The sequence below is a fragment of the Sinocyclocheilus anshuiensis genome, unplaced genomic scaffold (genome assembly GCF_001515605.1).
Source record: "Sinocyclocheilus anshuiensis isolate Anshui unplaced genomic scaffold, SAMN03320099.WGS_v1.1 scaffold476, whole genome shotgun sequence".
In the NCBI taxonomy this organism is placed as follows: domain Eukaryota; kingdom Metazoa; phylum Chordata; class Actinopteri; order Cypriniformes; family Cyprinidae; genus Sinocyclocheilus; species Sinocyclocheilus anshuiensis.
In genome coordinates, this window is record NW_015554139.1 from 75,866 (window position 1) to 102,537 (window position 26,672).

At 37.2% G+C, this 26,672-nt stretch overlaps 1 protein-coding gene across 2 annotated transcripts in view; it reads left to right on the forward strand.

Annotated features, from left to right (window-relative positions):
* The window catches only part of LOC107670513 (inactive rhomboid protein 1-like), a 53,185-nt gene that overhangs the window by 21,352 nt on the left and 5,161 nt on the right, over positions 1-26,672 (forward strand). The window contains exons 2-16 of one of the 2 annotated variants that reach the window (XM_016463145.1): positions 12,204-12,348; positions 12,467-12,606; positions 14,372-14,479; positions 18,717-18,930; positions 19,007-19,213; positions 22,497-22,619; positions 22,710-22,855; positions 23,574-23,825; positions 23,912-24,023; positions 24,126-24,200; positions 25,027-25,188; positions 25,275-25,375; positions 25,463-25,526; positions 25,651-25,745; positions 25,985-26,060. In XM_016463145.1, coding sequence (XP_016318631.1) covers positions 12,232-12,348; positions 12,467-12,606; positions 14,372-14,479; positions 18,717-18,930; positions 19,007-19,213; positions 22,497-22,619; positions 22,710-22,855; positions 23,574-23,825; positions 23,912-24,023; positions 24,126-24,200; positions 25,027-25,188; positions 25,275-25,375; positions 25,463-25,526; positions 25,651-25,745; positions 25,985-26,060 — 1,992 coding nt within the window. In that variant the 5' untranslated portion in view covers positions 12,204-12,231. Of the gene's footprint in view, positions 1-12,066; positions 12,349-12,466; positions 12,607-14,371; positions 14,480-18,716; positions 18,931-19,006; positions 19,214-22,496; positions 22,620-22,709; positions 22,856-23,573; positions 23,826-23,911; positions 24,024-24,125; positions 24,201-25,026; positions 25,189-25,274; positions 25,376-25,462; positions 25,527-25,650; positions 25,746-25,984; positions 26,061-26,672 lie in introns of those variants that run through there. The other variant, XM_016463147.1, reaches the window with a different exon arrangement.

Consider the following 26,672-nt stretch of genomic DNA (forward strand, 5'->3'; position numbering starts at 1 on the left):
TTTACACACCTTTTCAACAAAAAAAACTTTGAGATATAACATAACGTTGTTGTAGAACATTTTTGTGTACAATGTCTAATCATAAGCTTGTTCAGAAATGGTGACAAAAACCTAGCCTAAATATTCAAATACAATATTTTTGAAAAATGCCCATTCCTAATAGGATTTGGGACACACTAAGGAGCCGTTCACACAGAACACGTTTTTTCATTCGGATTCGCTACTTTTCTATTGTTTTTCTATGTAAACGCACTAGACGGATGTGTGTGACGTCTCGCATCTTTTTCAGCATCTTGCACATGAGCACTGCGTTGTTAAGACGCCATGTCGAGTTAAAGGTAGGGTAGGCGATTCCGGAGAGGCTAGCAATCGCAAGCTAGCTTTGAAAGCATAAGATCCCACCCTCCCAACAAATCACTCTTCAAAGCCACGCCTCCTCCAAAACACATGATGCGCACAAGCAGACCAGAGGCTAACCAGCAACACAATGAGAGACGGCGCTGGTGGAGGGTTGAATGCAATGCTGTCAGATTACCTTGTGTCTCATTCTCTGCATTTTTTTATCAAACCATTCCTGAGCGCTGCATCTCGCATTTTTAGACGCAAGGACATGTTCTGTGTGATAGGCCCCTAAATCTATTTTCAAATATTTAGGACGAATAGTATGCGAATTGGGACTCGGCATCAGGTTTCTGCATAGCTATTACCCACAACACCCCAGCATTATGGCATAGAGTTATGGTAGATTATAAAACTTTTTTCCTTTGGGATTGACAGTGAATTGTGCACAGTAAGACCAGGATTACATATTAGGAAAGAAAAAGAATTCTGATTTCATATTGAAGCATTTCAGAACTTCTTTCTGCTGAAGTATGGTTAATTGTCATACCGGCTTGTCCTTCATAAGAAGACAAAGCATGGGCTCAGCGTGCCGCTCTACTGTTGGTTATGTCATTCTGGCAGCAGTGTGCAGTAGCAGCACAGTCACCTGGCTTTCTCTGCTCCTAGATGATGGGCTTTATTTTTAGACTCCTAATCTGTTTCAAAAGTTGTCCAGAATCATCCACCAAGCTTGAGCAACTCCCCTGCTGTTGTCAGCTTCATAATTGGTGAGCTATAAAAAGATTGAAAAAAAAGTCTGAGTCTGCACTTGCACTGATAGACAGACTGAAGATGAGCTGGAGTTAACACAACAGAACACACACCCAGAGAAAGATCATATTGTTCTTAGGTTGCTCTTTTGTAGCGCTGGAGAATGAGATGATGGATTTCTCAACTGTTTTATCTGATAAATTACTACTACTAATGTATTTTTGCAGATTTTGTAATAGGGCTAGGCGATATGGCCAAAAAAAAATCGCGATAAAATTTGACATATCAGTCGATATCGATAATTATCACGATACATTTTAAATCTTTATTTCTTTCCAGTTTAAAGGCAGTTTTTTGCATGTGGAAGTTGAAGAAACCAGACCATTAATTGTGGTTTTAAACTACTCTTTATTGTCAGAACATAGCAAACACTTCACATTTTTTAATTCTTTACACTTTTCCAGTCATTTTTCTTAATGGAAAAATAGATTTCTTAGTTTCTGCATGTTCTGAGTGATGTTGTTTCAAATCATGAAATAGGTTTGTGTTGACTGACTTTGATGATGCGTATCTTCAGCACAGCTTGCAGTGCAGGCTGCAGTATTAATAATAAAAAATTTTTGTCTCTTAGAAATGCACATTTGGCAGTAGCTTGAGCTGACAGTAGTATTAGCTTGAGTAGCTTGGCTGCAGATTGTTCACAAACGCCATAGCTTAATCACAGAAAAATACTGTAATTATTTTCAATTACTCCTTTAATACATTTAATACATGTCTACAATAATAATATAATAAAATTTGATATGAATATCCCACATTTCTGCCACAATAGCATGGTGCAGTTAGTGTTGCTACAGTAAACCCATGGTAAATGATGGTGATTTGTAGATTGAAAAGTCTCGTTGCGCAGAGTTTTTCTCCTTATTTCAGCGCTGTTTCATCTGGCTTTAAGCTAGTTTAAATCAATTATCGTTATCAATTTATCACCCAGCCCTATATTGTAAATATGCTTTCTCATATTCCATCCACAGAGACCTCATCCATCCAGCCTGAAACATAGCATTGGCTGGACATTTTCTGTTTGGCCAACCAACTGTAACACAGCGCATTCTGTTTATCTTTTTGAATTTTTTTGGTAATTCTAGTGGTGCAGAAATTACAAGCTTCGTCATTAATTATTTTGTTTCTCTTAAAAGTACTTAGAAAAATATTGGAGATGTTCACTCTTGCCATTTTATTTCAAACATAATTAAAATAAATGTTATTCAATGTACAGTACAAGTACAGTACAGAACAATGTAAAGTCACAAATCTATCTCCTCCTCTTACAAACATGTTTTTTTTTAATAGTGTGACTATTGTTCCTCTAAACTAGAGGAACAATTGACATAATAAAGGGATAGTTCACCCAAAAATGTAAATTACTCATCCTCAAGTTGTTTCAACCCTGTATTAATTTCTTTCTTCGGTTGAACATAAAAGAATAAATTTTAAAGAATGTTAGTAACTAAACAGTTGACGGTAGCCACTGACTTCCATACTATGGAAATAAAATGGAAGACAATGGCTACCGGCAACTGTTTGATTTTTGTGAATCATGATCGCACTGATTGTGCACACTTCCCATGTGTGTATCTTTTTAATCACGACCATTGACTTGCACAGTGAAATAGTTACACAATGCTACAGTTTAAAGTCCAACTGTCAGTCTTTCCATGTTTGGGAGTAAAGGGGGAATTCCTTTCAGGCTGATTTGTTGAGACTGAGCAGATCCTCTCGGCACACTGCTGGTAGTGTACGAGAGGAAAGGAGAAGTCAGCTTGGCATGGGCGGAAATAACATTGTTGGCTGCTTTGTGGTATGTGTGCAACTGGGGGAGCTTAAACTCTCTGTGACTGGGAAATAAAGACATCACATTATAAATGCTGTGAGCAGAGCGGCCGCTTGTGTGTATGAGAACTATGGGTCCAAAAAGATTGTGAGGAGCGAGACTGAAAGAGAAAGAGAGAGAGAGAGAGAGAGAGCGAAGCCTTCCTGAAAGCCAGGATGTTCAGCCTTTAGGAAGGAAGTGACTAGTGTTTCAAACACACAAATAAATGAAGTCATCCATCACTGTGTTTCCTAATCCACTCATTAAACCTCTTTCTTCTGGCCCGGGGCTCTTTAATCAAACCATGTTACCCCAAATAAACACAAACACATGCAAGACTTGAGTACCTGCACACAACACAGTGTCCATCTGTACTGCTTGAACCAACACACATTTGCAATACTTAACTGTTTTCCATTTGGCCAATTGGTGCTGAATTTTTATGAATTCATTCGTATGTTTTTGTGTGACCTGCCAATTAGGGTTTACGTATGGATCTTCATGCTTACTTTTTTTCTAAAAATGGTATGTTTCTGTTTGATTCACATTGTACAAATTCATATGAATTCACCTCATAAAATAGTTATGTTTTTCTCATAAGATCGGCTTGGCTTGAACTCTCCTCTTTACGTGAGTCTGAAGTGCTTTCTAGAGGAATTGTTCTCATGAAAGATTCACACGGCTCACCCGTATGTTGTTCCAAACCTCTGTGAAACACGAAATAAGAGATTTTGCTGAATGTCCAAGCTGCTCTTTTCTATCTTTTCTATACAATGAAAATGAATGCAGACTGGGACTTCTGATCTTTAAAAAACAAAAAAAGCACCATAAAAGTGGTCATTATATATTGTGATACACAGCTTTTTGTGAGAAGCAGACCAATTTTTAGGGCCCAAGCCCATAGGGGGCGCAGAATGTCCTAAAATGTTGTGGTCCATATATCATACATACTTGTGCTTTTACATATGAAACTCTGTAAACATATAAGATCTCATCGACCTGAACAACTTTCAAAGTGCAACTCGTATGCTCCACCCAACAGGAATTTGGCTATTCAGGGATTTGCGGAAAAAAGCATGAAATTTGGTATTTGAATTTGATATTCTAATCCTAGAGTTTTCATCCAATTGCCACCAAACTCGGTCAACATGATCTTAAGATATTGAGAATGCTAAATTGCGAAGGGATTTTTGATATCTTGAATGGTTTGGCCATGGCGAGGCAATAAATATATGGTGAAAAAACAACAGAAACAAGAAGTTTGCTATAACTTTAGCATACATTGACAGAACTTCAGCAGTTTGTTTGTTGATGGAGGCTGATCAAAGTTATAGTGCCACCAACTGACAACAGGAAGTGTGTCATTTTCAATATGCTTTGAAAGCATCATCTTATATGTACCCAATTTGATTTAAACTTCATCAGGATAATATCAAGACAAGGCAGATGTAAAACTGTGAAAGGATTACTGATATCTTAAAAAGTGCTGCCATGGCAACACATCTAACTTTAAAACTTTTCTTTGGTGTTTTTGAGGCTCTTAACATGCTTAGAATTTCATGAAACTCGACACACACATCAGAGTTATCAGCCGTTAGACATTGGCAGTGGCAGGTCATCCAATCAGATAGATTTCTCCAAAAACAATCGTATCTGGCTTGGCAGGGTTTTCTACTGTATATTAGGCTCAAATGGTGGAAAATCTCAGAGAGGAAGTTTCCATTTGGTCTGCTGGTGGTGAGGGTCTGTCCTGAGTGGCTTGAGATGTGGAAACAGAAGGCTTGCTGAAAAATGCACAATGTGCAGTTCAGCAGTTCACCACCCCAATACACACACACACACACACACACACACACACATTCAGCATCTAAACTCTCACCCGCTCTAACTGTGGCTCTATCCATTACTACACAACCTGCCATGCATGACTAGCACTCATTCAACCAGTTATTGTATTCTGTTGTGGTGTGAACAGATCATACAAATCATAAAAGGAAAATAAAGCCCCTATAAAAGACTTTCGTGTCTCATTGAGAGAAAACTCAACAGTCAGTCTGTTTTTGCATGTTATCCTATGTCTTGAATTCCCTATTTTAAATACTGCACCTGCACTAGTTTAAGCAACACTTTAGTTTTCTGTAAATATCAGTCATAGTTTCAAAAGTTTCAGATGGATAATGTCTTAAAGCGGTCATATGATGCGATTTCAATTTTTCCTTTCTCTTTGGTGTTACAAGCTCTTGGTGCATAAAGAAGATCTGTAAAGTTGCAAAGACTAAAGTCTCAAATCCAAAGAGATATTCTTTATAAAAATTAAGAGTCAGCCATGCCTACCTAAAACGGCTCGTTCTAACACGCCCCCACATATCTACGTCACTATCTGGGAAGATTTGCATAAAGCCGTGAAGGCGCTGTGTGCTTCATTGTGAAAGCGAAACTACTTTGTTTGGCCTTCCAAAAGAGGACGATATCGCTTCGTCATGCCTAGAGCTGATCCGTGCTGGTCGCTGAGGAAATACTTCCAACTTCGCGCTGTCGTTCGCCGGATCGGCTTTCACCGTGGACGAAGCGGAGTCCAGCCCGGGGTCGTCACATGTGGTTGCCGCAGGCATCACAATATGGTAAGGGACATAACATTTCCGTAACACACTTAAGGAATTCGGCCAATCACAACGCACTGGATAGGTGGCCAATCAGAACACACCTCGCTTTTTCAGACCGATGAGCTTTGTAAAAATCGACACGTTTCAGAAAGGCGGGGCATAGAGGAGAAACAATAATGTACAGTATGTGGAAAATAATGTGTTTTTTTAACCTTAAACCGCATAAACACATTTCATTACACCAAATACACAAAATAATGTTCTTTTTAGCAGCATCATATGACCCCTTTAAAACAGGAAGTTTTAGCTCGTGGCAGGCTTTTGCCTGGGGTAACACAAGGGCAGGAAGCTAATCAGGAACAATGTAACCTCAAGATGAAAGCCAAGATTTTCTTTCTCTTGATCTAATCGGACAGTCAAAACAAATCACTACATGGCTACATAAAGAGCTTGGATTTTAAAGAAAAACATTGAGTGACACCACATGTGGTTCAGCCAGGAAGAGAGAACGCTAAAATGCAGATTTTGTCCCATTAGCACAAGCTGTCTTGAAATGCAAGTTTTGTTCAGACAAGCGTTCCTCAAAAGTATGTTTGACATCTCGATGTGATACTATTCACTTGCTTTGTAACTTTCATACTAGTGATCTTTTTGAAGCTTTTGAGAGGGGCAATTTCCTTTTTTATGTGGAAGCATAAATCTGAATGAATACCTTTAAAGAGGTCTCATATCCTTTGGATGACAGCCATGTGTAGAATTCAGTCTATGGTATCCCTCCTCAAGGATATCCTTCCCATGACCTGCCAAACTGACATTAGAGGATATAAAAAAATCCTTCATAATATATCCTAATTATTAACTTTGTGTGATGTGGATGGGTTAGGATCTGGGCTGCTGACTGAAAGGCTGTATTTTCAAACCTCACATGAGCTATGTCTATCAAACCCTCAGCACTGTGACTTTGAACAGGGCACCTAAAAAGATTGTTCAAAAATGAAATTTCATTCAAGATTAAATTTGAATCCGTTCTTCACACAAGGCTATCGCATGGCTTCAAAAGACAAAAGACTTCAGTGCATGAGTCATATGGACCACAACTTCCACTGGTCCCTATCCACTTTTATTGAATGGAAAAGAGCGGCATGGACATTTTGATAAATCACTTCACATTCAAGTTCTGTATGTTATGTAACATTAGTTAATGCAATAACTAACATGAAATAACAATGAAAAATACAGTTACAGCATTGATTGTTGTTAATTTATATACACACTACCTTTAAAAAGTTTAGGGTTAGTAAGATTTTTAAATGTTTTTGAAAGAAGTCTCTTATGCTCACCAAAGTTGCATTTATTTGATCAAAAATACAGAAAAAACAGTAATATTTTGAAATATTATTACAATTTAAAATAATTGTTTTCTCTTTCAGTATATATTTTAATTATTCCTGTATTCCTGTGATGCAAAGCTGAATTTTCAGTATCATTACTCCAGTCTTAAGTGTCACATGATCCTTCAGAAATCATTTTAATATGCAGATTTGCTGCTCAAGAAAAAATCTTATTATTATCAATGTTGAAAACAGTTGTGCTGCTTAATATTTTTGATTAGTATTGGAAACTGTGATACATATTGTTCAGGATTCTTTGATCAAAAGATCATTCTTTGATCAGAAAGATCAAAAGAAATCCAAATATAATATATATAAAATATAATTTTTTGTAACATTATAAATGTCTTTACTGTCACTTTTGATTAATTTAATCCATCCTTGTTGAATAAAAATATTAACCTCAACCTCAAACTTTTAAATGGTATTGTAATTTTATTTTAAGTTGTGTGAATTAAAAGGGATACACTGTTACAGATAACTCTTTTTGCATTCCACAGAAATACAAACATATGTTTGAAGTGAAGGTGAACAGATGACACAAATTTTGATTTTTGAGTGTGAACTTGCTCCAAAGTTCTGTCCTTGTAAAAATGTGCACTGTGAGTCGCTTTGGTTAGAATTGTCAATAGAATATAACTGTATACAAAATAACTGTAAATATCTCATCACATCTACATTATGCATTGAACACAGCTGCCCAGTGTCTTACACACATGCTGATAGTTTAGGGAGTGTTGCAAAACACACAGCTGGCCTTGTGTGGTTCTTCCCATGGTTCTCCTGGGGATATCTGACATGTGCAGCCTTGTGACGGATGCCACAGTGTCCATGCATGCACAGGCTAGAGAAACAGCTTGAAGTCTAGCCCCAAAACATGCTTCTGTGATTGACAGGTGCTATAATGTTTAAGATGTGACAGTAAAGCTGAAGGCAATTAATTGCTGGCGATGTAACTTCAGTGCTCTTTGAAACTAACCTTAGGCATCTGCAACATAAACCCAGGCTGTGCCACATGCTACATATGAGCTTTTCAGGAAGCACTGCTGTAGGGGTTCGAGTCAAATGACAGGGGTGTAGAAGATAATCACCGCAATCCCAAAATGTGCAGACCCGGGGCTGATGGCTCTCATGCAGTCAGTAATCAGCCTGTCCTTTGATTTAGTAGACAGATTAATAAGATGATCATGGATACTGATACAGACATTAAACAGTCACGGTGGTCTGTTCCGGCTCAAGGGCTGACGGGAAGCTTTCATGTGTGTCCCCTCAGGCCTCTCCAGCGGTCTATCACACAGCACAACTGCGTCTTCTCATTTCTGACTCCTGTGTCAAACATAATCGTTGCCTTTCAGAATTAGCCAATTTGGGTTCTGACATGCTTGAATGTCAGGATTAGATTTCTGTAATGCGTCTGTTCGGATATTGAACCTGACAGGTGGATCCTATCTGTGGTGGGGCTGGACAATATACATCAAATCGTTTTTGAAATATTTGCGATAAGTTCGTTGACTTTTTTTTTTATAAAAAAAAAAATCACCATCAATTCTCTAAATGCTTTTTATTGATCTTTTTATGAACGATTCGTCGATACTTTTTTTTTTGACCTTGTAAATTTTAATCAAAATATCAACTTGATCTTCAGTTGAAACATGACATGTGCCTTCTCTCTGGTGACGTATGCCATACAGCTCCAATCATTTAGTCTGCTTAATCCACTGCCCCTTTCTTACAAACAACTCTCATTCAGATGTGCTTTCACATCTCAAAATCCAATCAACAACCAATGGATGCAAACAAAACCCTGCACCGCCTTAATCGATAATGTACATTGTATGTCCATATTTAAAACTTTATAAACTATAATCTCTCGCTTCTACTAACTGTCGTACGCGCATTCACCAGAGAGTGGTGTTCCAGTGTATGATGTAGGCGTAGTGTAAGCTTAGGCAAGAAGTGATGAGCGCGGAAGCACAGAGAGAGCAAAACAAAACACCAGTCATGAATTAGAAGTACAAACGAGGATTTATTAGTGTGAGAGGAATGTAATTGGTTGTTGGTTGAACATCATTTCATTAGAAGTTGTCATAACTCAAAAAGACTGATGCAAACTGTTCGGTTCATGAGACTGATTATATTTTGACCGATATCGCCCAGTCCTCGTCTGTGGTGGAAAACCATTGGCATTGCCTGACAGGTGTGTCCTCAAAGCTGCGGCTTTGCTCCTGTCTGCTCTGTAATCTCACAGTCATCACACGCCACAGCACACATACTGAAAGGCCAGTGATGGTATCAGTCCGCATTCCTCTTCAGCGGGCAGAAACTTTCTCATGGACAAGGAGAGTGTTTAACTTTCCACCATGAGCTACAGATGCAGGGCTTCTTTCTTGCATGGTGCCACTGATGAGTGACTAATTTGATAAGTTTTAAGTTTAAACTTTCAACTCGGGTTCTGCTAGATTCAAGGTTTATGAACTTCAGTGTGCCTCTGTGTTTCTGTGATTTATATTTTTCACAGAGGCTTTCATCATCACACATCATGGGAGCTTAAAAGTGGTGTGCTGTGTTAAACCTGTTTTGTTAAGTGTAACCAAGAACAGATTTGGAGGCCTTCCCCAGGGGTGAATATATATCCCAGAATGACTGCCTTTGGCTCCATGTCAGTCCCTAGACAGAGCGAGAATAAAAAATGGGTTGCAGAAGAATATTGTCTTTTCCTCTGATTTATGAGTTTGAAGTCTGAATTGAATGTGATGAGATATGTGAAAGAATACAAAGACATTAAACTTGTCTTTCTGTTGTTTTGTCTTCGCTGGCTGCATGCAAAAGCAAAAACACAGCTGGACCATTGTAGTCATGTATAATTGACTCAATAATAATGAATGTGAATAAGAGTTATTACTCAGTCGAAAAGACCCACAAACTGACAAGTTACTGTACGATTCAGTCTTACTCATGAATTACTTGTTAAGTCCATCAGAGCATTATTATTGATTTAACATCTGACTCATTGATGACTGGATGTTTACTCTATATGACAATGTGTAGTTGAAGACACTGTAGACATACAAGTGTTTAAAAAATTAACAACAAAACATTTTAATAAATTATAATCAGTATTTTTGTTTTATTTACTATGTAGTTAGGAACATATTTCTGCAAATTTGACAGAATTATTTTTTATTTTGTCTATATTTGCTTAATTGTATTTTTTATAACAATCAGGAGTAATTTTCTGCGTCATTTATACATTTATATTTTAAAATTATATTTTGCAGTCCATTTATTTTGCAGTTCATTCATGGTGCACTGCAAATGATTCACTTTCCATTTACATTTGGCAGATGCTTTTATCCAAAGTGACTTTGCTTTCATTGTATACACACACACACACACACACACACACACACACACATACACACATACAAAGCCTCTCGACCCTTTTGCTGTTGCCATGGAAACCTCACCCTGCAAACCCTTCCTGTCTTCACCCTAGAGATGTCTCTTGATGTGACACCGCATGTTTTAGTCCCACCAAAGACCTATTAGGAGAAGATTTGCCTCCCATATGTAGTTTATTCTTAGGTATGTAATGATATAAAGGGCAATGACTCATACTTTCAAAGATCTTGAATTTAAACAACAAATCATTTAGTTGTTTGCTCTGACTCATACATTCATAACACATTTGTGTCTGCTTTACTGCCATTATTTTATTGTGTTTTATTATTGCTTCCAGTATTTGTGCAAACCAGTGTCTATTTCGGTATCTTTGTAAGTTTGTGCATTCTCTCCTGTCTGCCAGGTCAACACTGTCTGTGATTGGTGTGTTTAGCCCTGTACAGTTATAGAGTCACAACTGAATGACGAACAAGCGGTTCCTGCAGTTGTGAGATGCAGTTGCAGCATCAAGCCAGTGAGAATCAAAAGCACAAACCTGAGTTTAATTTAATCAGAAACATAGTACTTTTAGGTTCTTATAATAGGCACTTTTACATGGCTCTGATCTCACATGTAGATAAAGGGCATATATATATAAATAATAGCATGAAGACCTGACCTGAACTCGACTCAAAACGCACAAACAGTCTCAGGTCGGGTGGCAGATCTCTACTCTGTAGACATACAGGCTGCACTGAACTGACATCTTGACAAGCAGTATTCAGTGAATGGAGAAAAGCAGAAAGAGTGTCTGTTTAGTGCTCTTCAGCTGCTGGTCGCATGCTGCAGTGATCTGGAAAACACTCTGCTCAGGCTGTGTGGGAATATGCAGCGGGAAGACACAATAATGATGGCCTCTCACAAAATTCCTTCTTCACCACAAAGCAGCACTTTTAATGAGGGGGTAGTGTAAAGTCAGTGGCTTTTGGCTTAATCTATTGACAATAAACTTTTCCACCCCCAAAGTACAAATGTTTATTAGTCAGTTAAGTGGAGCTGAGTATGTTGAGTGAATGCAAACATATGAGAAAACTGCTCTTTATTTACATTTTATGGTTTCCTCCTTAGCAGCAAGAGGGTTTACTGGATTTGGGGGCGTTCAGACATCTTGTGGTGATTTTAGACTGCCATCTGGTGGCCTAGCAAGTACTTTTAATTAGACATTTGGTGTGTTCAGAATAGCATATAATATATTGTGCATAGTATGCTGCAATATGTGTACTGGATTTCTAACCAACAAACATGTTTGTATGCAAAAGTGGTTTTATAAATTTATAGCATATATTAATGTATGGAAGTTTATTTCAAATTGTAATATTTCACAATATTACAGATTTGAATGTATTTTGATTAATAATAAACTTCTTTCAAAATTATCTAGTGTACAGTATATTATAAATAATTACAATAATTATACATTTAAATATATAATAATTAAATACAAGTTCCACAATTTAAGCAAACTTGGTGTTACTGAAAAATTAAATGTACTTTTTTACGTGACATGTATAGAAATGTGTTACTAAAAATAGCTGTTGTTGTTGTGGCGCTCATGACAATATTGACAAGAAAAATCTATCAGGAACAAAAAAATCCTTATTGTTGAGCCCTGAGGCAGTATACAGCATATAGCGTGCAGTATGCAGTGAGCAATTCCCATTCCCTACATTAGTCATGAAACTTATCAGCACAACAAAGCCTCAACTTTGAGGATTACCTGTTTGCATTTAGGATTTAATGGCACACTGTGCAATACTTTTGAGAATTCACCTCTCTCTTCATCTCATTTTCCCTCTCTCTCTGTAGCTGGCAGGTCGAGGGAGAGGCAGGCAGCATGGCTGAATCCAGACGCGACAGCACCAGCAGCCTGCAGCGCAAGAAGCCACCATGGCTAAAACTGGACATTCCCACCGCTCAGGTGTCTGTGGACGAAGCTCCAGCTTTTGTTCAGGTACGAGCGCTGTTGTCTACCTCGTTTTAATTCTATCTCTCACTTCATACCGACTTTGTAATTCCATTATTTCATACACAGTGTAGCTCTAATCCTGTCCATGTCTCTCTTTCTGCAGCCCGTGAAGAGGCATGGTTTCCATCGCAGCGTCAGTATGCCTGTGGAAACCTCTCATCTGCCCCCTCCTCCACGTGATGTCTCTGACCCCCGTCGAGCTGCTTTCCAGCGTCAGTCTTCAATCACACAAACCATCAAGAGGTAGGAGAGGCATTACATGTGGCTGCTACTCACATCTACTCTTACAAACCCATCAGGTCTGAGATTCATGTCTTTACCAAAGGTCAAACTCTGTTCCAAAACCTAGTAAGCTGTATAAATAGATATTGTGTAGGAAGACTGTTCCAAATGGTGGTACAAGATTTGCAGCATTGCATGTGTCATTTGAGAAGTCCATTACATAATGCAATGAGACAACCTCACTAAAAATATTAATCCAAGATGGTGGATGAAGCAAGAGTAATGTCTCAATATATTTATAAGTGTTGTGACTGTCAAACGATTAATCGCGATTAATCGCATCCAAAATAAACGTTTTTGTTTATATAATATGTGTGTGTACTGTGTATATTTATTATGTATATATAAATGCACAAACATACATGTATATATTTAAGAAAAATATGTTTTGAACATGTATATATTTCAGAAAAATATGTTTTGTTTATATATAATATAAATTATATATGAATATAATTATATATGGAGATGTGAATATTTTTTAAATATATACATGTATGTTTGTGTATTTATATATACATAATAAATATACACAATACACACACATATATTATGTAAACAAAAGCTTTTATTTTGGATGCGATTAATCGTATAACAGCACTAGTTTAAAATAATTAAAAATGGACTGTTTTATTTAATATTTGTTTGTTTTTATGTTATGCTTGTTAGAGTGCCACTGTTTTAGCTTAGCAACATGCTAACATCAAACTCTATTAAAAACAATTGTAGGCCAACTCACCAAAGGAGTTCTATCCCAGTTCGGCTGCTACCTTAAGGTATATTAGCAATATATCACAAGCAAAAAAGGTCTATTCTCTATTATCACTACAGAGAAGTATGAAGCACAGTTTAAACAAACCAAGCAGCTTTTTGTAACTCAACGCAGCAATTCGCACGACCAGATTGAATGCATTGCAAAATCTGTAAGGGGAAATCTTTTGTCCTCGTGTGAAATTCCAGATCACATGTATTCCTATTGAAATTACTGGATTTCGTATGCGAAAATTCGTCGAACAACAGTGAATGTAACCAATTCTTTAGAATACAGCTCACTACATTTTGGAACAAAGCTAAATGACTACACCAGCATTCATTTCCTAGCGTTTTAGTCTTGTTGTAGGAGTTTTAATTGGATGGATGCGCATTAATGTAGCCCATGATCTTGCATACTTTGTTCTTGATCTTGCATCTGTGAATCGTGTGTGCTTCTGTAGTTGACACTTGTTGTACCTTTTTGGTTGCAAGCGAATGTTGCCAGGCTTTTTTATGATTTGTTTGCTGAGATTGTTTTGAGCTGAGATGTAATAGGAATGTGCATGTGATTCCCCGTGCCGGAGGGTTTGAAATTCCTCATTTCATGGCTGATAAACCAAATCTGAAAAGAACCAGTGTCTGTGTGCCTGTTTACATGGTTTCTGTGTGGACGACGCCACTTTTCAGCCTTGTTTTGTGTATTTCTGTGCATCTGTGTGTGTATGTGTGACTAGCACATGTCTCTCCCTCATATGCTACTCATTAAGTCTTGCACACGAGTTCACTGATAATAACCCTCCTGCTGGAATACTCTGCTTTTGCTCAATTTGCTAATCTTGCTCTCTGGCTCTTGTTGATCTGTTTTCCAGTTCTTCTCCTTCACTCTTTTCTTTTTATCTCTTTTTCTTCTGCTTGCTTTCTTTGTCCTGTTCTTCCTCTCCTCCCATCCTCCATCCTCTCGGGCCATCCACAGCAGCAGGAGGGTGCACTTTGAGAGGATTAACACTGTGCCCATTAAGGGTCACCGTGCAGGGCGGCATGGTTTCAGAAGGCATCAGTCCCTCTCCAGAACCCTGCTCAGGTACAGCGGAGCGCAGGAGGCCTTGCGAGGGAGCTCTCACACACAACACATACTATGCAGGGGAACATGTTGACATGGCACTGTACAATCTCCTGCTCAGTCAGCTTCGGTATTAGAGTTGTAATAATAGTAGTTGTTGCCATGTAAAACACCATCTATTAACATTTACAGTACATAGTCTCAGGAAAATAAGGCACACAATCTGTCACTAACTAATGTATGCCATTTGGGTACTAATATGTACACTTTAGGTAGTAAGCTTTAAGGTACTAATATGCACCGTTTATGGGTAAATAAGGTACCACGGTGTACCTTTTGAAAGGGTACAGCTCCAGTGACAGCCTTCAGCCTTCAGCCTTCAGCCTACAACCTTGTATCATTTTAATGCTGAGTAGCATTTTAATATAATAATATAATATTGATAGTTACAATTTAAAATTGTTATTGTCAGGCCTAAAAATTCATAGAAATTATTACAATCTTAAGAAATTGTTTAAAAAGTAATGGAAATTTCTATAGTGGATATGCATTTTCCTGTATGAAAATGCTGTTTGTGCATGTAAACAAATGCTTTTTTAAAAACTCTTATTCAGTAAGTACAAATCACTGGAAAAGTTGTGGAAATGTATTTGATTCCAAAGAAAATATTGGCATAGACAGTTTAAGGTTTAAATAAATATATATATATATATTTTTTTTTGGGTGCTCTCTTGATCATGGTTTTCTGGTCAGTCTCTAGAAATCACACAAAAGAGAATATATATGTCAGTATTTAACCAAAATGTTGTTTTTTTAAATACTTTTCAAATGTCAAAGCAGCAGTTTCAGAATAGATTATTGTATAGCTGGCATACTGTTCAGTTTGTCTTGTCTTTTTGTACAACAGATTGAATTTTTTTTTTTTTTTTTTTTTTTGTGTGTACACTATGTGAATAAGTTTGGGTTCTTTTTTTTATTCTGCAAGGATGCTATTAATTGATCAAAAGACATTTATAATGTTACAAAATATTTATTTTTCCAATAAGTGCTGTCCTTTTGAACTTTCCATTCATCAAAGAATGCTGAAAAAATCATGGTTTCCACAAAAATAGTAAGCAGCAAAACTGTTTTCAATATTTCTAATAATAAGAAATGTTTCTTGAGCAACAAATCAGCACATTAGCATGGTTTTTGAAGAATCGTGAGTAATTCATAGAATTCAGCTTTGCATCACAGGAACAAATTACATCTTAAAATTTAATGAAATAGAAAACTGTTATTTTAAATTGTAATACTATTTCACCTCTTCTTTCAAAAATAAATAAATCACATTGACCCCAAATTTTTGAACTGCAGTATAAGAAATGTATATGCTGTGTATTTTTACTGCTTGTTTAATTATTGTTTTTTGTTTTTTTTAGCTTAGCAATAAGCAACATTGGGAACCCTGACACAAACTAAGACTGGTTTGTGACAGTTTTTGTATGTCTTGAGGTTTTTAATTGGGTTTAGGCTTGTAATTAATGGAAACATATGTAAAAGTAATTGAAAGCACACATGGTCCTTCATGTTTGAGTCAGAGTTTAGCATTAGCTGAAAGAAAGCACTGGCTGCCACATACAGTACAGCCTTGTTTACTGGTCACTTTCTGGTTTAATTCCTCACAGACCTCCAGCCAGAAACAACCAGAGGTCACCCATTGTGCGCTTTAAGTCTACAATTTTCTGTCTTTATAAAACTTTATACACTTCACCACACCACAGTCATATGCTATTGGTAACATTCTCCCTCAATGCATGTTAAATTGGGAATGACTTTGTCTTAATTCACTGAATCTTTTTGGGTTGTTTTTATGTTCACATGGTTGTCATGCCTTTCGTGACTTCAGTCTTTTGTTCTTATCACGACATGCTTTCACTGTCTCTGACCGTTATGATTTCAACACGGCTCATGGTTGCCATTCTTCTAATCTGAATTGAGCTTATCACAGAAAACATTCCAATACTTCATACCGCTATATGAGCCCACGGCACATTCATCTTCAGATTTTTTGCGCGGTTTGACACTATTCCCAGACTGGCAGGCTTTATTTGTTTTCTTGCAGATTAAACCGAGTAAGCCGCAATTTGAGTCATGTTTGTTGCCATCCCCCAGTGAGTCAGAAAGATGAGATTAGATTGCTCTCTGTGTGATGCTGATCCAGGTGTTCTAGTGAACAGTGTCCTATTTATAGACTCCCAACTGAGAACTGAGTTTGTTCTGAACTACAATGGAAATCTCAGCCATACTAACCAGTATTATTTTAATATTATTTATATACTATTATAGTATTTATTAGGGCTGTCAAATGGATTAATCGCATCCAAAATAAAAGTTTGTTTACATGATATGTGTGTGTACTGTGTATATTTATATGTATATATAAATACACACACATACATGTATGTATTTAAGAAATATTTACATGTATATATATATATATATATGTGTGTGTGTGTGTGTGTGTGTGTGTGAGTGTGTGATTATCTATGATTTTTATTATATATAAATATAAATAAATATATATTAGATATATTTCTTAAATATATACGTGTGTGTGTGTGTGTGTATGTGTGTGCGTGTGTGTGTGTGTGTGTGTGTGTGTGTATATAATATACACCGTACACACACATACATATTATGTAAACACCAACTTTTATTTTGGATGCGATTAATCGATTTGTCAGCCATAGTATTTATTAATATTTTTACAGTCACTTATTCAAATGGAGGGAAATACATATATGTATGATTTAAATGATATATCATGCATCATCTATGCATATTCCAGTCCTCAGTAGCTTATTGTTGGAGCTTATTATAACGCACCACTTAAAAAAACATACTCTGATAACCATAATTTCTGCCAATATTTTATGTTTATTGATATAAAAAATGTCAACCACCACTGTCATGAAACATGAAATAAAACATGACAGAATTATTTTGACACTGAAGGGGCTCCCATATTAATTTTTTTATTTTATTAATCCTGCACTAATGCAGATTGTTAAAGAGAGGGTGAAAAGTAATACTTTTTAAGCATAATTAGGATAATTTCCATGAAACTGGCTGTTTCATGGTCAGTAAAAAAATATTTATGGCTGGTAAATTTTCTCAAGTCACTGGCCTTTGGCAGGTGTGGTAAAATGTTCGTTTTAGGCCCTGACTATAGATAGCATTGTGGTGATGAATTCTGTATCTCAACACCACTCCTATGCTTCAGAAATTTCCAGATCTATTTATGGATTCATGACAGTAACAACAACTCTAGTAACTATGATATTTTGGCAGAAACTATGGTTACCATGGTGCATTTTTGTAATGGACCACCACAGAGTATGTACTGTTTTGTTTTTGTACGGCATTATTTCCTAAAATGGGATTATTTTTGTGGGTGAGGCTGCAATTTGCTGGACTTTCTGTGTTTTTATTTTACACTGGTTGAAATCGATTTATCTGTTTGACTAAAACTCGAGTCATAGTTGAACTTTAAAAACATGTCAGCTATTTGACATTATGAAGCAGATGTTTCCCTAGTTTTTTTTTTTTTTTTTATGGCAAAGCCAAGCAGGATTCATGACAGTAACAACAACTCTAGTAACTATGATATTTTGGCAGAAACTATGGTTACCATGGTGCATTTTTGTAATGGACCACCCCAGAGTATTTTTATTTCATAAAATGTGATTATTTTTGTGGGCGAGGCTGCAGTTTGCTGGACTGCTGAACTTTCTGTTTTTATTTTATACTGGTTTATATTGATTCATCAGTTTGACTGAAACACGAGTCATAGTTGAACTTGAAAACATGTCAGCCGTTTGACATTATGAAGCAGATGTTTCCCTAGTTTTTTTTTTTTTTTTTTATGGCACAGCCAAGCAGCTGTGCAGACGGGTCGGACACCAGCCTAATGTTCCTCAGTGTGTATTTGCGCTTGGTTTCATTTTTTACTCTGAAGCATGCCTGGGCTTGTCCCATCTCTATTTCCTTAGAAGTTTGTTACAGTTACCTCACTTAAATTTCCTTGATCTCATTTTTATACAATTGGGAGGAGATGGTGTGACACACATTTGTGGAAACTACCGGAGCGTCCAGATATTGTGCAAGAACATGCTATAACGCACAGCTGCAGGGAAACACGAGAGAGTCAGGGATCGCATGTGATCTGTGGATGAGTGAGCTCAAGCTGAACAAGGGTTGTGTCGATCGCTCTCAGGGGCACGGCGGACTGGTTCGGGGTCAGTAAGGAAGGCGACGCCACGCAGAAATGGCAGAGGAAGAGCCTGCGACACTGCAGCCTGCGCTACGGCAAGCTGAAACCTCAGGTGATCCGTGAGATGGAGCTGCCCAGCCAAGACAACATCTCCCTGACCAGCACAGAAACCCCTCCGCCTCTATACGTGCCCTCATCTCAGCATGGCATGCAGAAGGTACTGTACCAGAAGTTGTCACTGGAATAGTTTAAGTGCACCTGCTCCTCTTTTTAACGATGCTCTCTTTGTTCAGATTGTGGACCCGTTGGCACGAGGGCGTGCGTTTCGCATGGTGGAAGAGGTAGATGGCTACAGTGTGCCTCAAACTCCCATCACCCCCGGCGGTGCATCCCTCTGGTCCTTCAACAGCTCACGCTCAGGCCTAAACCGCATCCCACGCAGACGCAAGCGTGAGTCTGTGGCCAAGATGAGCTTCAGGGCGGCGGCAGCTCTGGTCAAGGTGAGCATCATCAGACGTGACTGATACGGGATTTCAGGATTTCAGTTGACTTTGTACATTTGGAATAATTTTGGTACTTTTCTGGAAATAACAGAGCAGTGTTTGGTCTAAATAATGTCTCACATGGCCAGATGTCAAGTCATTTGTATAGCGCTTTTCACAATACACATGGTTTCAGATGAGCTTTGCAGAAAATCATGATGTTAATGTCTGTAACATCTTAATGTCTTCATACCTTCTTAGCCATTTAGCAGATTAGAGCTGGGCGATAATATAGTTTACATTTTGGGATGATACAAGCAATCAAGCAGTTTAGATTTGCTATATAGTGTGTATCGCCCTGTGTGAGTATATCCTACTTTATATAAAAAGCTGGACGATAATATAGTTACATTTTGCAATAAAATAAAAAAAAAAAGTATGCAGCGATGTAATGTTTTGTTACTTAAAATGATATAATAATAGGCCTTAGGATAATGCCATCTTTCATTTTTGACAATGGATTGTACTGTTGTTTAACAACACACTGATTGTTCAGTTGACAAAGCATCTTTCTGAAAAAGCTCTCATTAGACCAGTGCCGAATGCCGATCATAGACTTCTGGGGACCCTACGCAAAACTGTGTCGGCCGTGGGGCGGTGGAGTGGGGTATGAGCAGTGTTGGGGAGTAACTAGTTACATGTAACAGCGTTACGTAATTTAATTACAAAATAAATGTAACTGTAATCAGTTACAGTTACTAATAAAAAATTAGTAATTCAATTACAGTTACTTATGAAAATGTTAAAGATTACAAAGGGGATTACATTTGAATATTTACACACATCCACATACAGATTTAATTGATTTCGTTCCCAAATTGCACTGACTACTCTGAGATATACGGCCCTATAATTTCCGCGTTGCGGAAAACACAGACTGGTTCGTTGAATCCAGTCAAAAAAACGGAATTCCTATAGCCTAACGCAGATGGAATATGCCACATTTTGGACGAATAAATCAAAAGTAGGTCAGTACACTTGATTCAAAATGCGATATGGACTAGTGCCTGTGAATATTAAGACGCGAAAAGACAATATATGAATCCTGGACGTTCTGCGTGTCTGTGGAAATCAGGTGCGAACTGGCCATCGGGAGAACCGGGACAATTCCCAATGGCCTGGCAGCCGATTTGGCCCTCTATTTTATTATTATTATTGTATAATTGCCTGCCGAATGTACTAAAGCGATTATTTCCAAATTCGCCATTCGATAATTAAATCTCTAATTTTAGCAGACAAATAATCATATTTTATCATAGGTTTAGGGGAGCTAGAGCAGACAACAACACAACCCTTACAGAAATTAACCATGCTTTTACTATAAATCCAAAGACAATGGTTACTATTGTTAAACCATGGTAACCACAAATTAACCATGGTTTTTGCTACACTAACCATAGTTTAACCATGGAATTTTAGTAAAAAATAAATACAAATGGTATTCCATTTGCCAAAAAAAAAAAAACTTGGTTACTGTACTTTTACTATAATAAAAGCATGGTTAATTTCTGTAAGGGAAAAACATGACTCATGTTCAGTATTAGGATTTTTCTATAAAGATATTGTAGTGATGTAAGTGGTTATGAACGAATGAATGAAATGCCTTTGTCCGTGTTTCACTCTGTCTTGAATCGCGCTCGCGGAGAGCCTTTTAGAAACAGTGTCTCTTCTGCGGCTCGGTACGCTTTCAACTCGTTTTTTTAGTCTCGAGCAAGACTGTACGACATGCACATTACATGATTTGACTGATTTTTACGTAGAAATGATCATTCATATTTTCATAACCGCTGGCCAAATTCAAAAACAAAATTAAATCATCTTTGAGAGCAAGGGGGCCCCCTGGTGTTTCGGGGGCCCTACGCAGCTTGCATATTTTGCGTATAGGGAGGATCTGCTCTACATTAGACAAATACTCCATAACACAGTTTTAAAAGTTGAGTTGTGAAAATTACCTGATCTACTATCTTTATACGTGACATTGTAAAGACTGTAAGTCTATCCCTCACAGCCTCGTTTTCATCCGTGTTAAATTCAATATGGCGTCTAACCTGGTTAAGGTCGATTAACCGTTTGCTAACTCATGTTAGACATGTTTTGAAACATCACCCAGGAATAAATTCAAGATTTCTTGTAAACAGCACAAAGCATTTATATCTGCCGTTTTAGCTTAAATAAATTGTTAAATTATGCAATAACAATGGGTCTCATTCACTAATAATTGCATGAATTATTCATATTTACTGTAGCTCAAGCTATAACACATCTTTCTTGCCCGTTATATGATTAAATATATTTATGTGTGTTTATGTTTATTTATGAAAATGTGTAGTTTCAGTCCTACAGTTCCTACGTTTTTCTTTTCTCGTAAATTTAGAATGTATTTTAGTACTAAAGTTCTTGATGAAACATGTTTTTTTCCAAAAACATTCGTATGCAGATTTCACACACAATTTTTTGGTTAGTGAATTATTTTAAACTGTGGATAACATGTTAATGAACAGAAATGGTACTAAGAACACTTACGTTACTGTCAACACTACAATGACTTTAATTAAATGTGCAAACTAAAAGACTGCAGATTGGTAACATTAATATAGTGGTTTATAGTGAATACCCAATATAGGTTTTTCAATGGCCAGTGCTGATACTGATTAATTGGCCTGAGCGATGTATCTTTCTGTCACTATTCCCTGCTGACCTTGGTGCAGATGTTGATGTTCACACAGTCAATGCATAGTTTAATCCACAGCATGAACTTCAAGCTTCATACAAAGGTTTGGGGACAATTGCTTGAATCCTGTCTGAGCTGCTTGGTTCACTATTATAAGTGACCCAACAACAAAGTTTTACTGTATTTTGGGATAATTTCCTGAACAAATGCACAGATTCTCCACAGACCTACATTAGAACAGAGCAGAAGCTTGTCTGATCATGTCGAATGAGAACAGCTGCTAAGTAGGATTGTTAAGTAACATTTGTAAGGTGGGGCTTATCGAAGGGGTCATCTGAGGTTGTCCGAGTTAGATAAATCAAATGTGCACATTCAATCTTAAAAATTACCAGTAACATGAAGCAAAATATACAGGCCAAAGGTCTCACAACACAGTCTCTTTATTCACCATCTTTGATGTACATTTTAGTGATTTATTCTTAGTAAATAGTGTATGGTATTTATACTGTAGCAAGTACTTTTTATACCACTTAGTATGCTGATAAAGTGTCTGTTTGTCTGTATTTTAAGGGTCGTTCGCTGCGTGAAGGCACGCTAAGACGAGCTCACAGGCGCAGCTTCACACCTGCTAGCTTTATTGAGGAAGATGTTGTGGACTTTCCAGATGAACTCGACACATCGTTCTTCGCCAGGGTAAGCAAACTCCACCAAACACATCACACATACATTTGCTTTTGGGAGACTTTTTCAGCATGTGTGTGTTTACGGTGTGTCTGGCCTCAGGAGGAGATGTCCACCTTTCACGATGAGGTGTTTGAGTCTCCATCAGACTCCACCATGAAGGATGTGGACAGCAAACAGCTGGATGAGTCGGAGCTAACAGGCAGCGCGCTGGACAAAAGCGAGTTAGAGAGGAGTCACTTAATGCTGTGAGATTCACAACACATTTACATGATGCCATATTTCCTCCCACAATGATTGTGTTGTGATATCAAAACATATTTTACAGTACATAATTATTAGCTGCAGAGGTATTTCAGAAACTATTTTCATTCTCAGTTTGAAATATCTGTTATGATACAATTTAATTGTAGAAATATTTTAAATTGATAATTCAAAATAGTCATTACATACTTTAATATTAATGTTTTCATAATGAATATGTAATATGAAAAAAATGTCATTTAAATAATATTTAAATATAATAACAAAATTAATTAAATATAAATAAATTTTTTAATATATTTGAAAATTTATGTTAAGCAATATTAACATCTACATTACATTTATTCAATTAGCAGATGCTTTTATCCAAAGCGACTTACAAATTAGAAATACAAGCAATTTATGAGGCAAGCAATTTATTGCCTCATAAGGAGGCAATAACACAATTTTAGCAATATCAAACATTGTCCAAAATTTTACAAGCTAGAAGAAGGAGAGATATAAGAGTAGTGATAGCATAGAAAAATATGTTGCTGTTTATTGTTCACAGAAGAATAATCAATTCGATCATTTCATTTGAAAAGGGACAACAATTTATTGATATAATAAGATCTTAAAATGGAAAACTATTAATTAATCGGGCTCAGATATTATTGTAGGACTATATATATGCTCTTTAATTCTGTCCTGTTCTTCAAACAGGCCTCTAGAGCGCGGCTGGCGGAAGGTTAAAGAGGGAACGCAGGCACCCCCTAAAGTCCGACTGAGGCAGGAGGTTGTGAGTGTGAACGGTCAGCGGAGAGGCCAACGGATAGCTGTGCCAGTCAAAAAGCTCTTCGCAAGAGAAAAAAGACCGTATGGATTGGGCATGGTGGGAAAGCTGACCAATCGAACATATCGCAAACGCATCGACAGCTACGTGAAACAGCAGATAGAGGACATGGATGATCGCAGGTATGAGAACTGAGTTCAGTTCAGACTCTTCTATTAGACTTTTAGAGATGCTTATAATATGAGGTGGTTTCTATTTTGTTTCTCAGGCCTTTCTTTACATATTGGATAACGTTCGTTCACATACTCATCACCATTTTGGCAGTGTGTATTTATGGCATTGCACCAGTGGGCTTCTCCCAGCATGAAACCGTCGATTCTGTGAGTCCTGCTAAGTTTTCAAAAGGTCCAGCATGTTTGATGCTCTGTTCCTGTTTCTGACCATCTGGTGTTTGTCAACACATTTTTTTCCCCCACACAAAGGTCCTAAGAAATAAAGGCGTTTATGAAAACGTCAAATTCGTGCAGCAAGAGAACTTTTGGATTGGACCAAGTTCGGTGAGTCACTACTTTCTAAAATCAGTGTGCAGGAGCTTAAGTTATAATTTAAAGGGGACACCGGATTCCCATTTTCCACAAGTTGCTATGATTCTTTAGGGTCTTCATGAAATGTCTGCAACATACTTTGGTTAAAATTCCTCAATAGTCATGTAAAACAACACCTTTTTACCGTGTCAAAATTAACAGCTCTGTTCACAGCGACCTGTTTGAGTGTATGTCTCTTTAAATGATAATGAGCTACCGCTCACCCCGCCCCTCTCTTCCATTTTTTGTGTATTGGATGGTGTTACCATAAAAAAAAATTTAATCCACTGCATCCTCAGTGGCTCTGATGTCGGGAGAAAATGAAGCCCAACTCTTTTCAACATTGATAATTATAATAAATGTTTCTTGAGCAGCAAATCAGCATATCAGAATGATTTCTGAAGGATCATGTGACACTGAAGACTGGAGTAATGATGCTGAAAATTCAGCTTTGAGACCACATGAATAAATTACATTTTAAAATATATTACAATAGAAAATAGTCATATTACATTGTAATAATATGTCACAATATTCAATTTTTTCTGTATTTTTGATCAAATAAATGCAGCCTTGGTGAACTTTTTTTTTTTTTACTTTTTTAAAAATCTTACCAACCCAATCTTTTGAATGGTGGCCTATGCCTCTTCAGATGTGGCTTTATTTCTCAAAAGTGAAACTCTGATTATGTTGAAACATATTTCATTTTCCTACTGAATTCATTAAACATGAACAACTGTATAAACTGTATAAAACCCTATCATAAGACAAGTCATCGTCATTGTCCTCTTCTCATCAGGAGGCCTTGATTCATCTGGGAGCCAAATTCTCACCTTGTATGCGACAGGACCACCAGGTACACAAACTGATTAAAAAAAAGCGTGAATTGGAGCGAAATTCAGCTTGCTGTGTGCGCAACGACCGCTCTGGCTGTCTGCAGACCTCAGAGGAGGAATGCTCTGTAAGCATTCTACTATCAAGGTTATACGTTTGTTCACCTGACTGAGAAGCTGTCAGGCCAGTGACAACTTTCTATTTCTATTTCAGAGCACTTTGGCTGTGTGGGTGAAATGGCCTCAGCATCCCAGCACTCCTCAGCTGGAGGGGAAGAACCGGGAGTATGGCTCTGTGTGTCATCAGGACCCCAGGTGAGGGAATACGACATCAATCGATACTTCAATTCACAATTTTCAAAGAGACATTTCAAACATAAAATCGTACTGCGCTTTTGGCAGGACATGTATAGAGCCGGCTTCAGTATCTCCTCATGAGTGGCCTGATGACATCACCAAATGGCCGGTAAGTATTACAGCAAATATACTGTAGTATATATGAAAGAACTATGGAATTAGATGTGGCAGTGCCACAATACTTTGTTGTAAGAGTTGGTTAGCTATACATTGTCCTGACATATGTACTACAGATCTGCACCAAATATAATTCTGGGAACCACACTAATCTGCCTCATATCGACTGTACTATCACCGGCCGGCCCTGTTGCATCGGCACTAAAGGGAGGTGAGGACAACTGCTACTACTGACTCTCACATTGCATTCTCAACACTGGAACATTTTACATGCACTTACGGATAATTTACCACCATCATGTAATCTATAAAAAAGCAACTGTAATCTGATTATGAGCATTTTAAAATTGAATGTGATCTAATTACAAGTACTTAATTTTTGGAATCTGATTACGTAATCCAGATTACATGTATGTGGGTTTTTGAAATGTCTTGTGTGTTGCTTTGCAGGTGTGAAATCACGTCGAGGGAGTACTGTGACTTCATGAAAGGATACTTCCATGAGGAGGCAACCCTCTGCTCCCAAGTAAGAAGAACCAGCGAAGCACAGAAAAATGTCTAAGATGTGCTATAAGTGATATTAAAGTACATTTATTCATTACTGTACTTATGTAAGATGCAATGAAAGCAGATGAGATGCAAATGTATTGCACACCTTGTTATTATATGATATGGGTCATGATAATCTGAGCTGATAAATCAATCTTGCATGATTGTCAAAGCAAATGAATTTGTTTGCCAGGTCTTTATGAAAGTACATTACTATTCAAAAGTTTGGGGTCGGTGAGATTTTTGAATGTTTTTGAATGAAGTCTTTTATGCTCACTATGGCTGATTTCTTTCATTAAAACACAGTAAAAAAAAGAAAGAAAGGTAATTATTTTCAGCAGTCATTACTCCAGTCTTCAGTGTTACATGATCTTCAGAAATCATTCTAATATGCTGATTTGCTGCTCAAGAAACATTATTTATTTATTTGTTTATTTTTGGAAACTGTGCTACATTTTATTCAGGATTCTTTTGATGAAACAGATCAAAAGAACAGCATTTATTTGAAATAGAAATCTTTTGTAACATTATAAATGTCTTAACTGTCACGTTTGATCAGTTTAATGCATCCTTGCTGAATAAAAGCAAG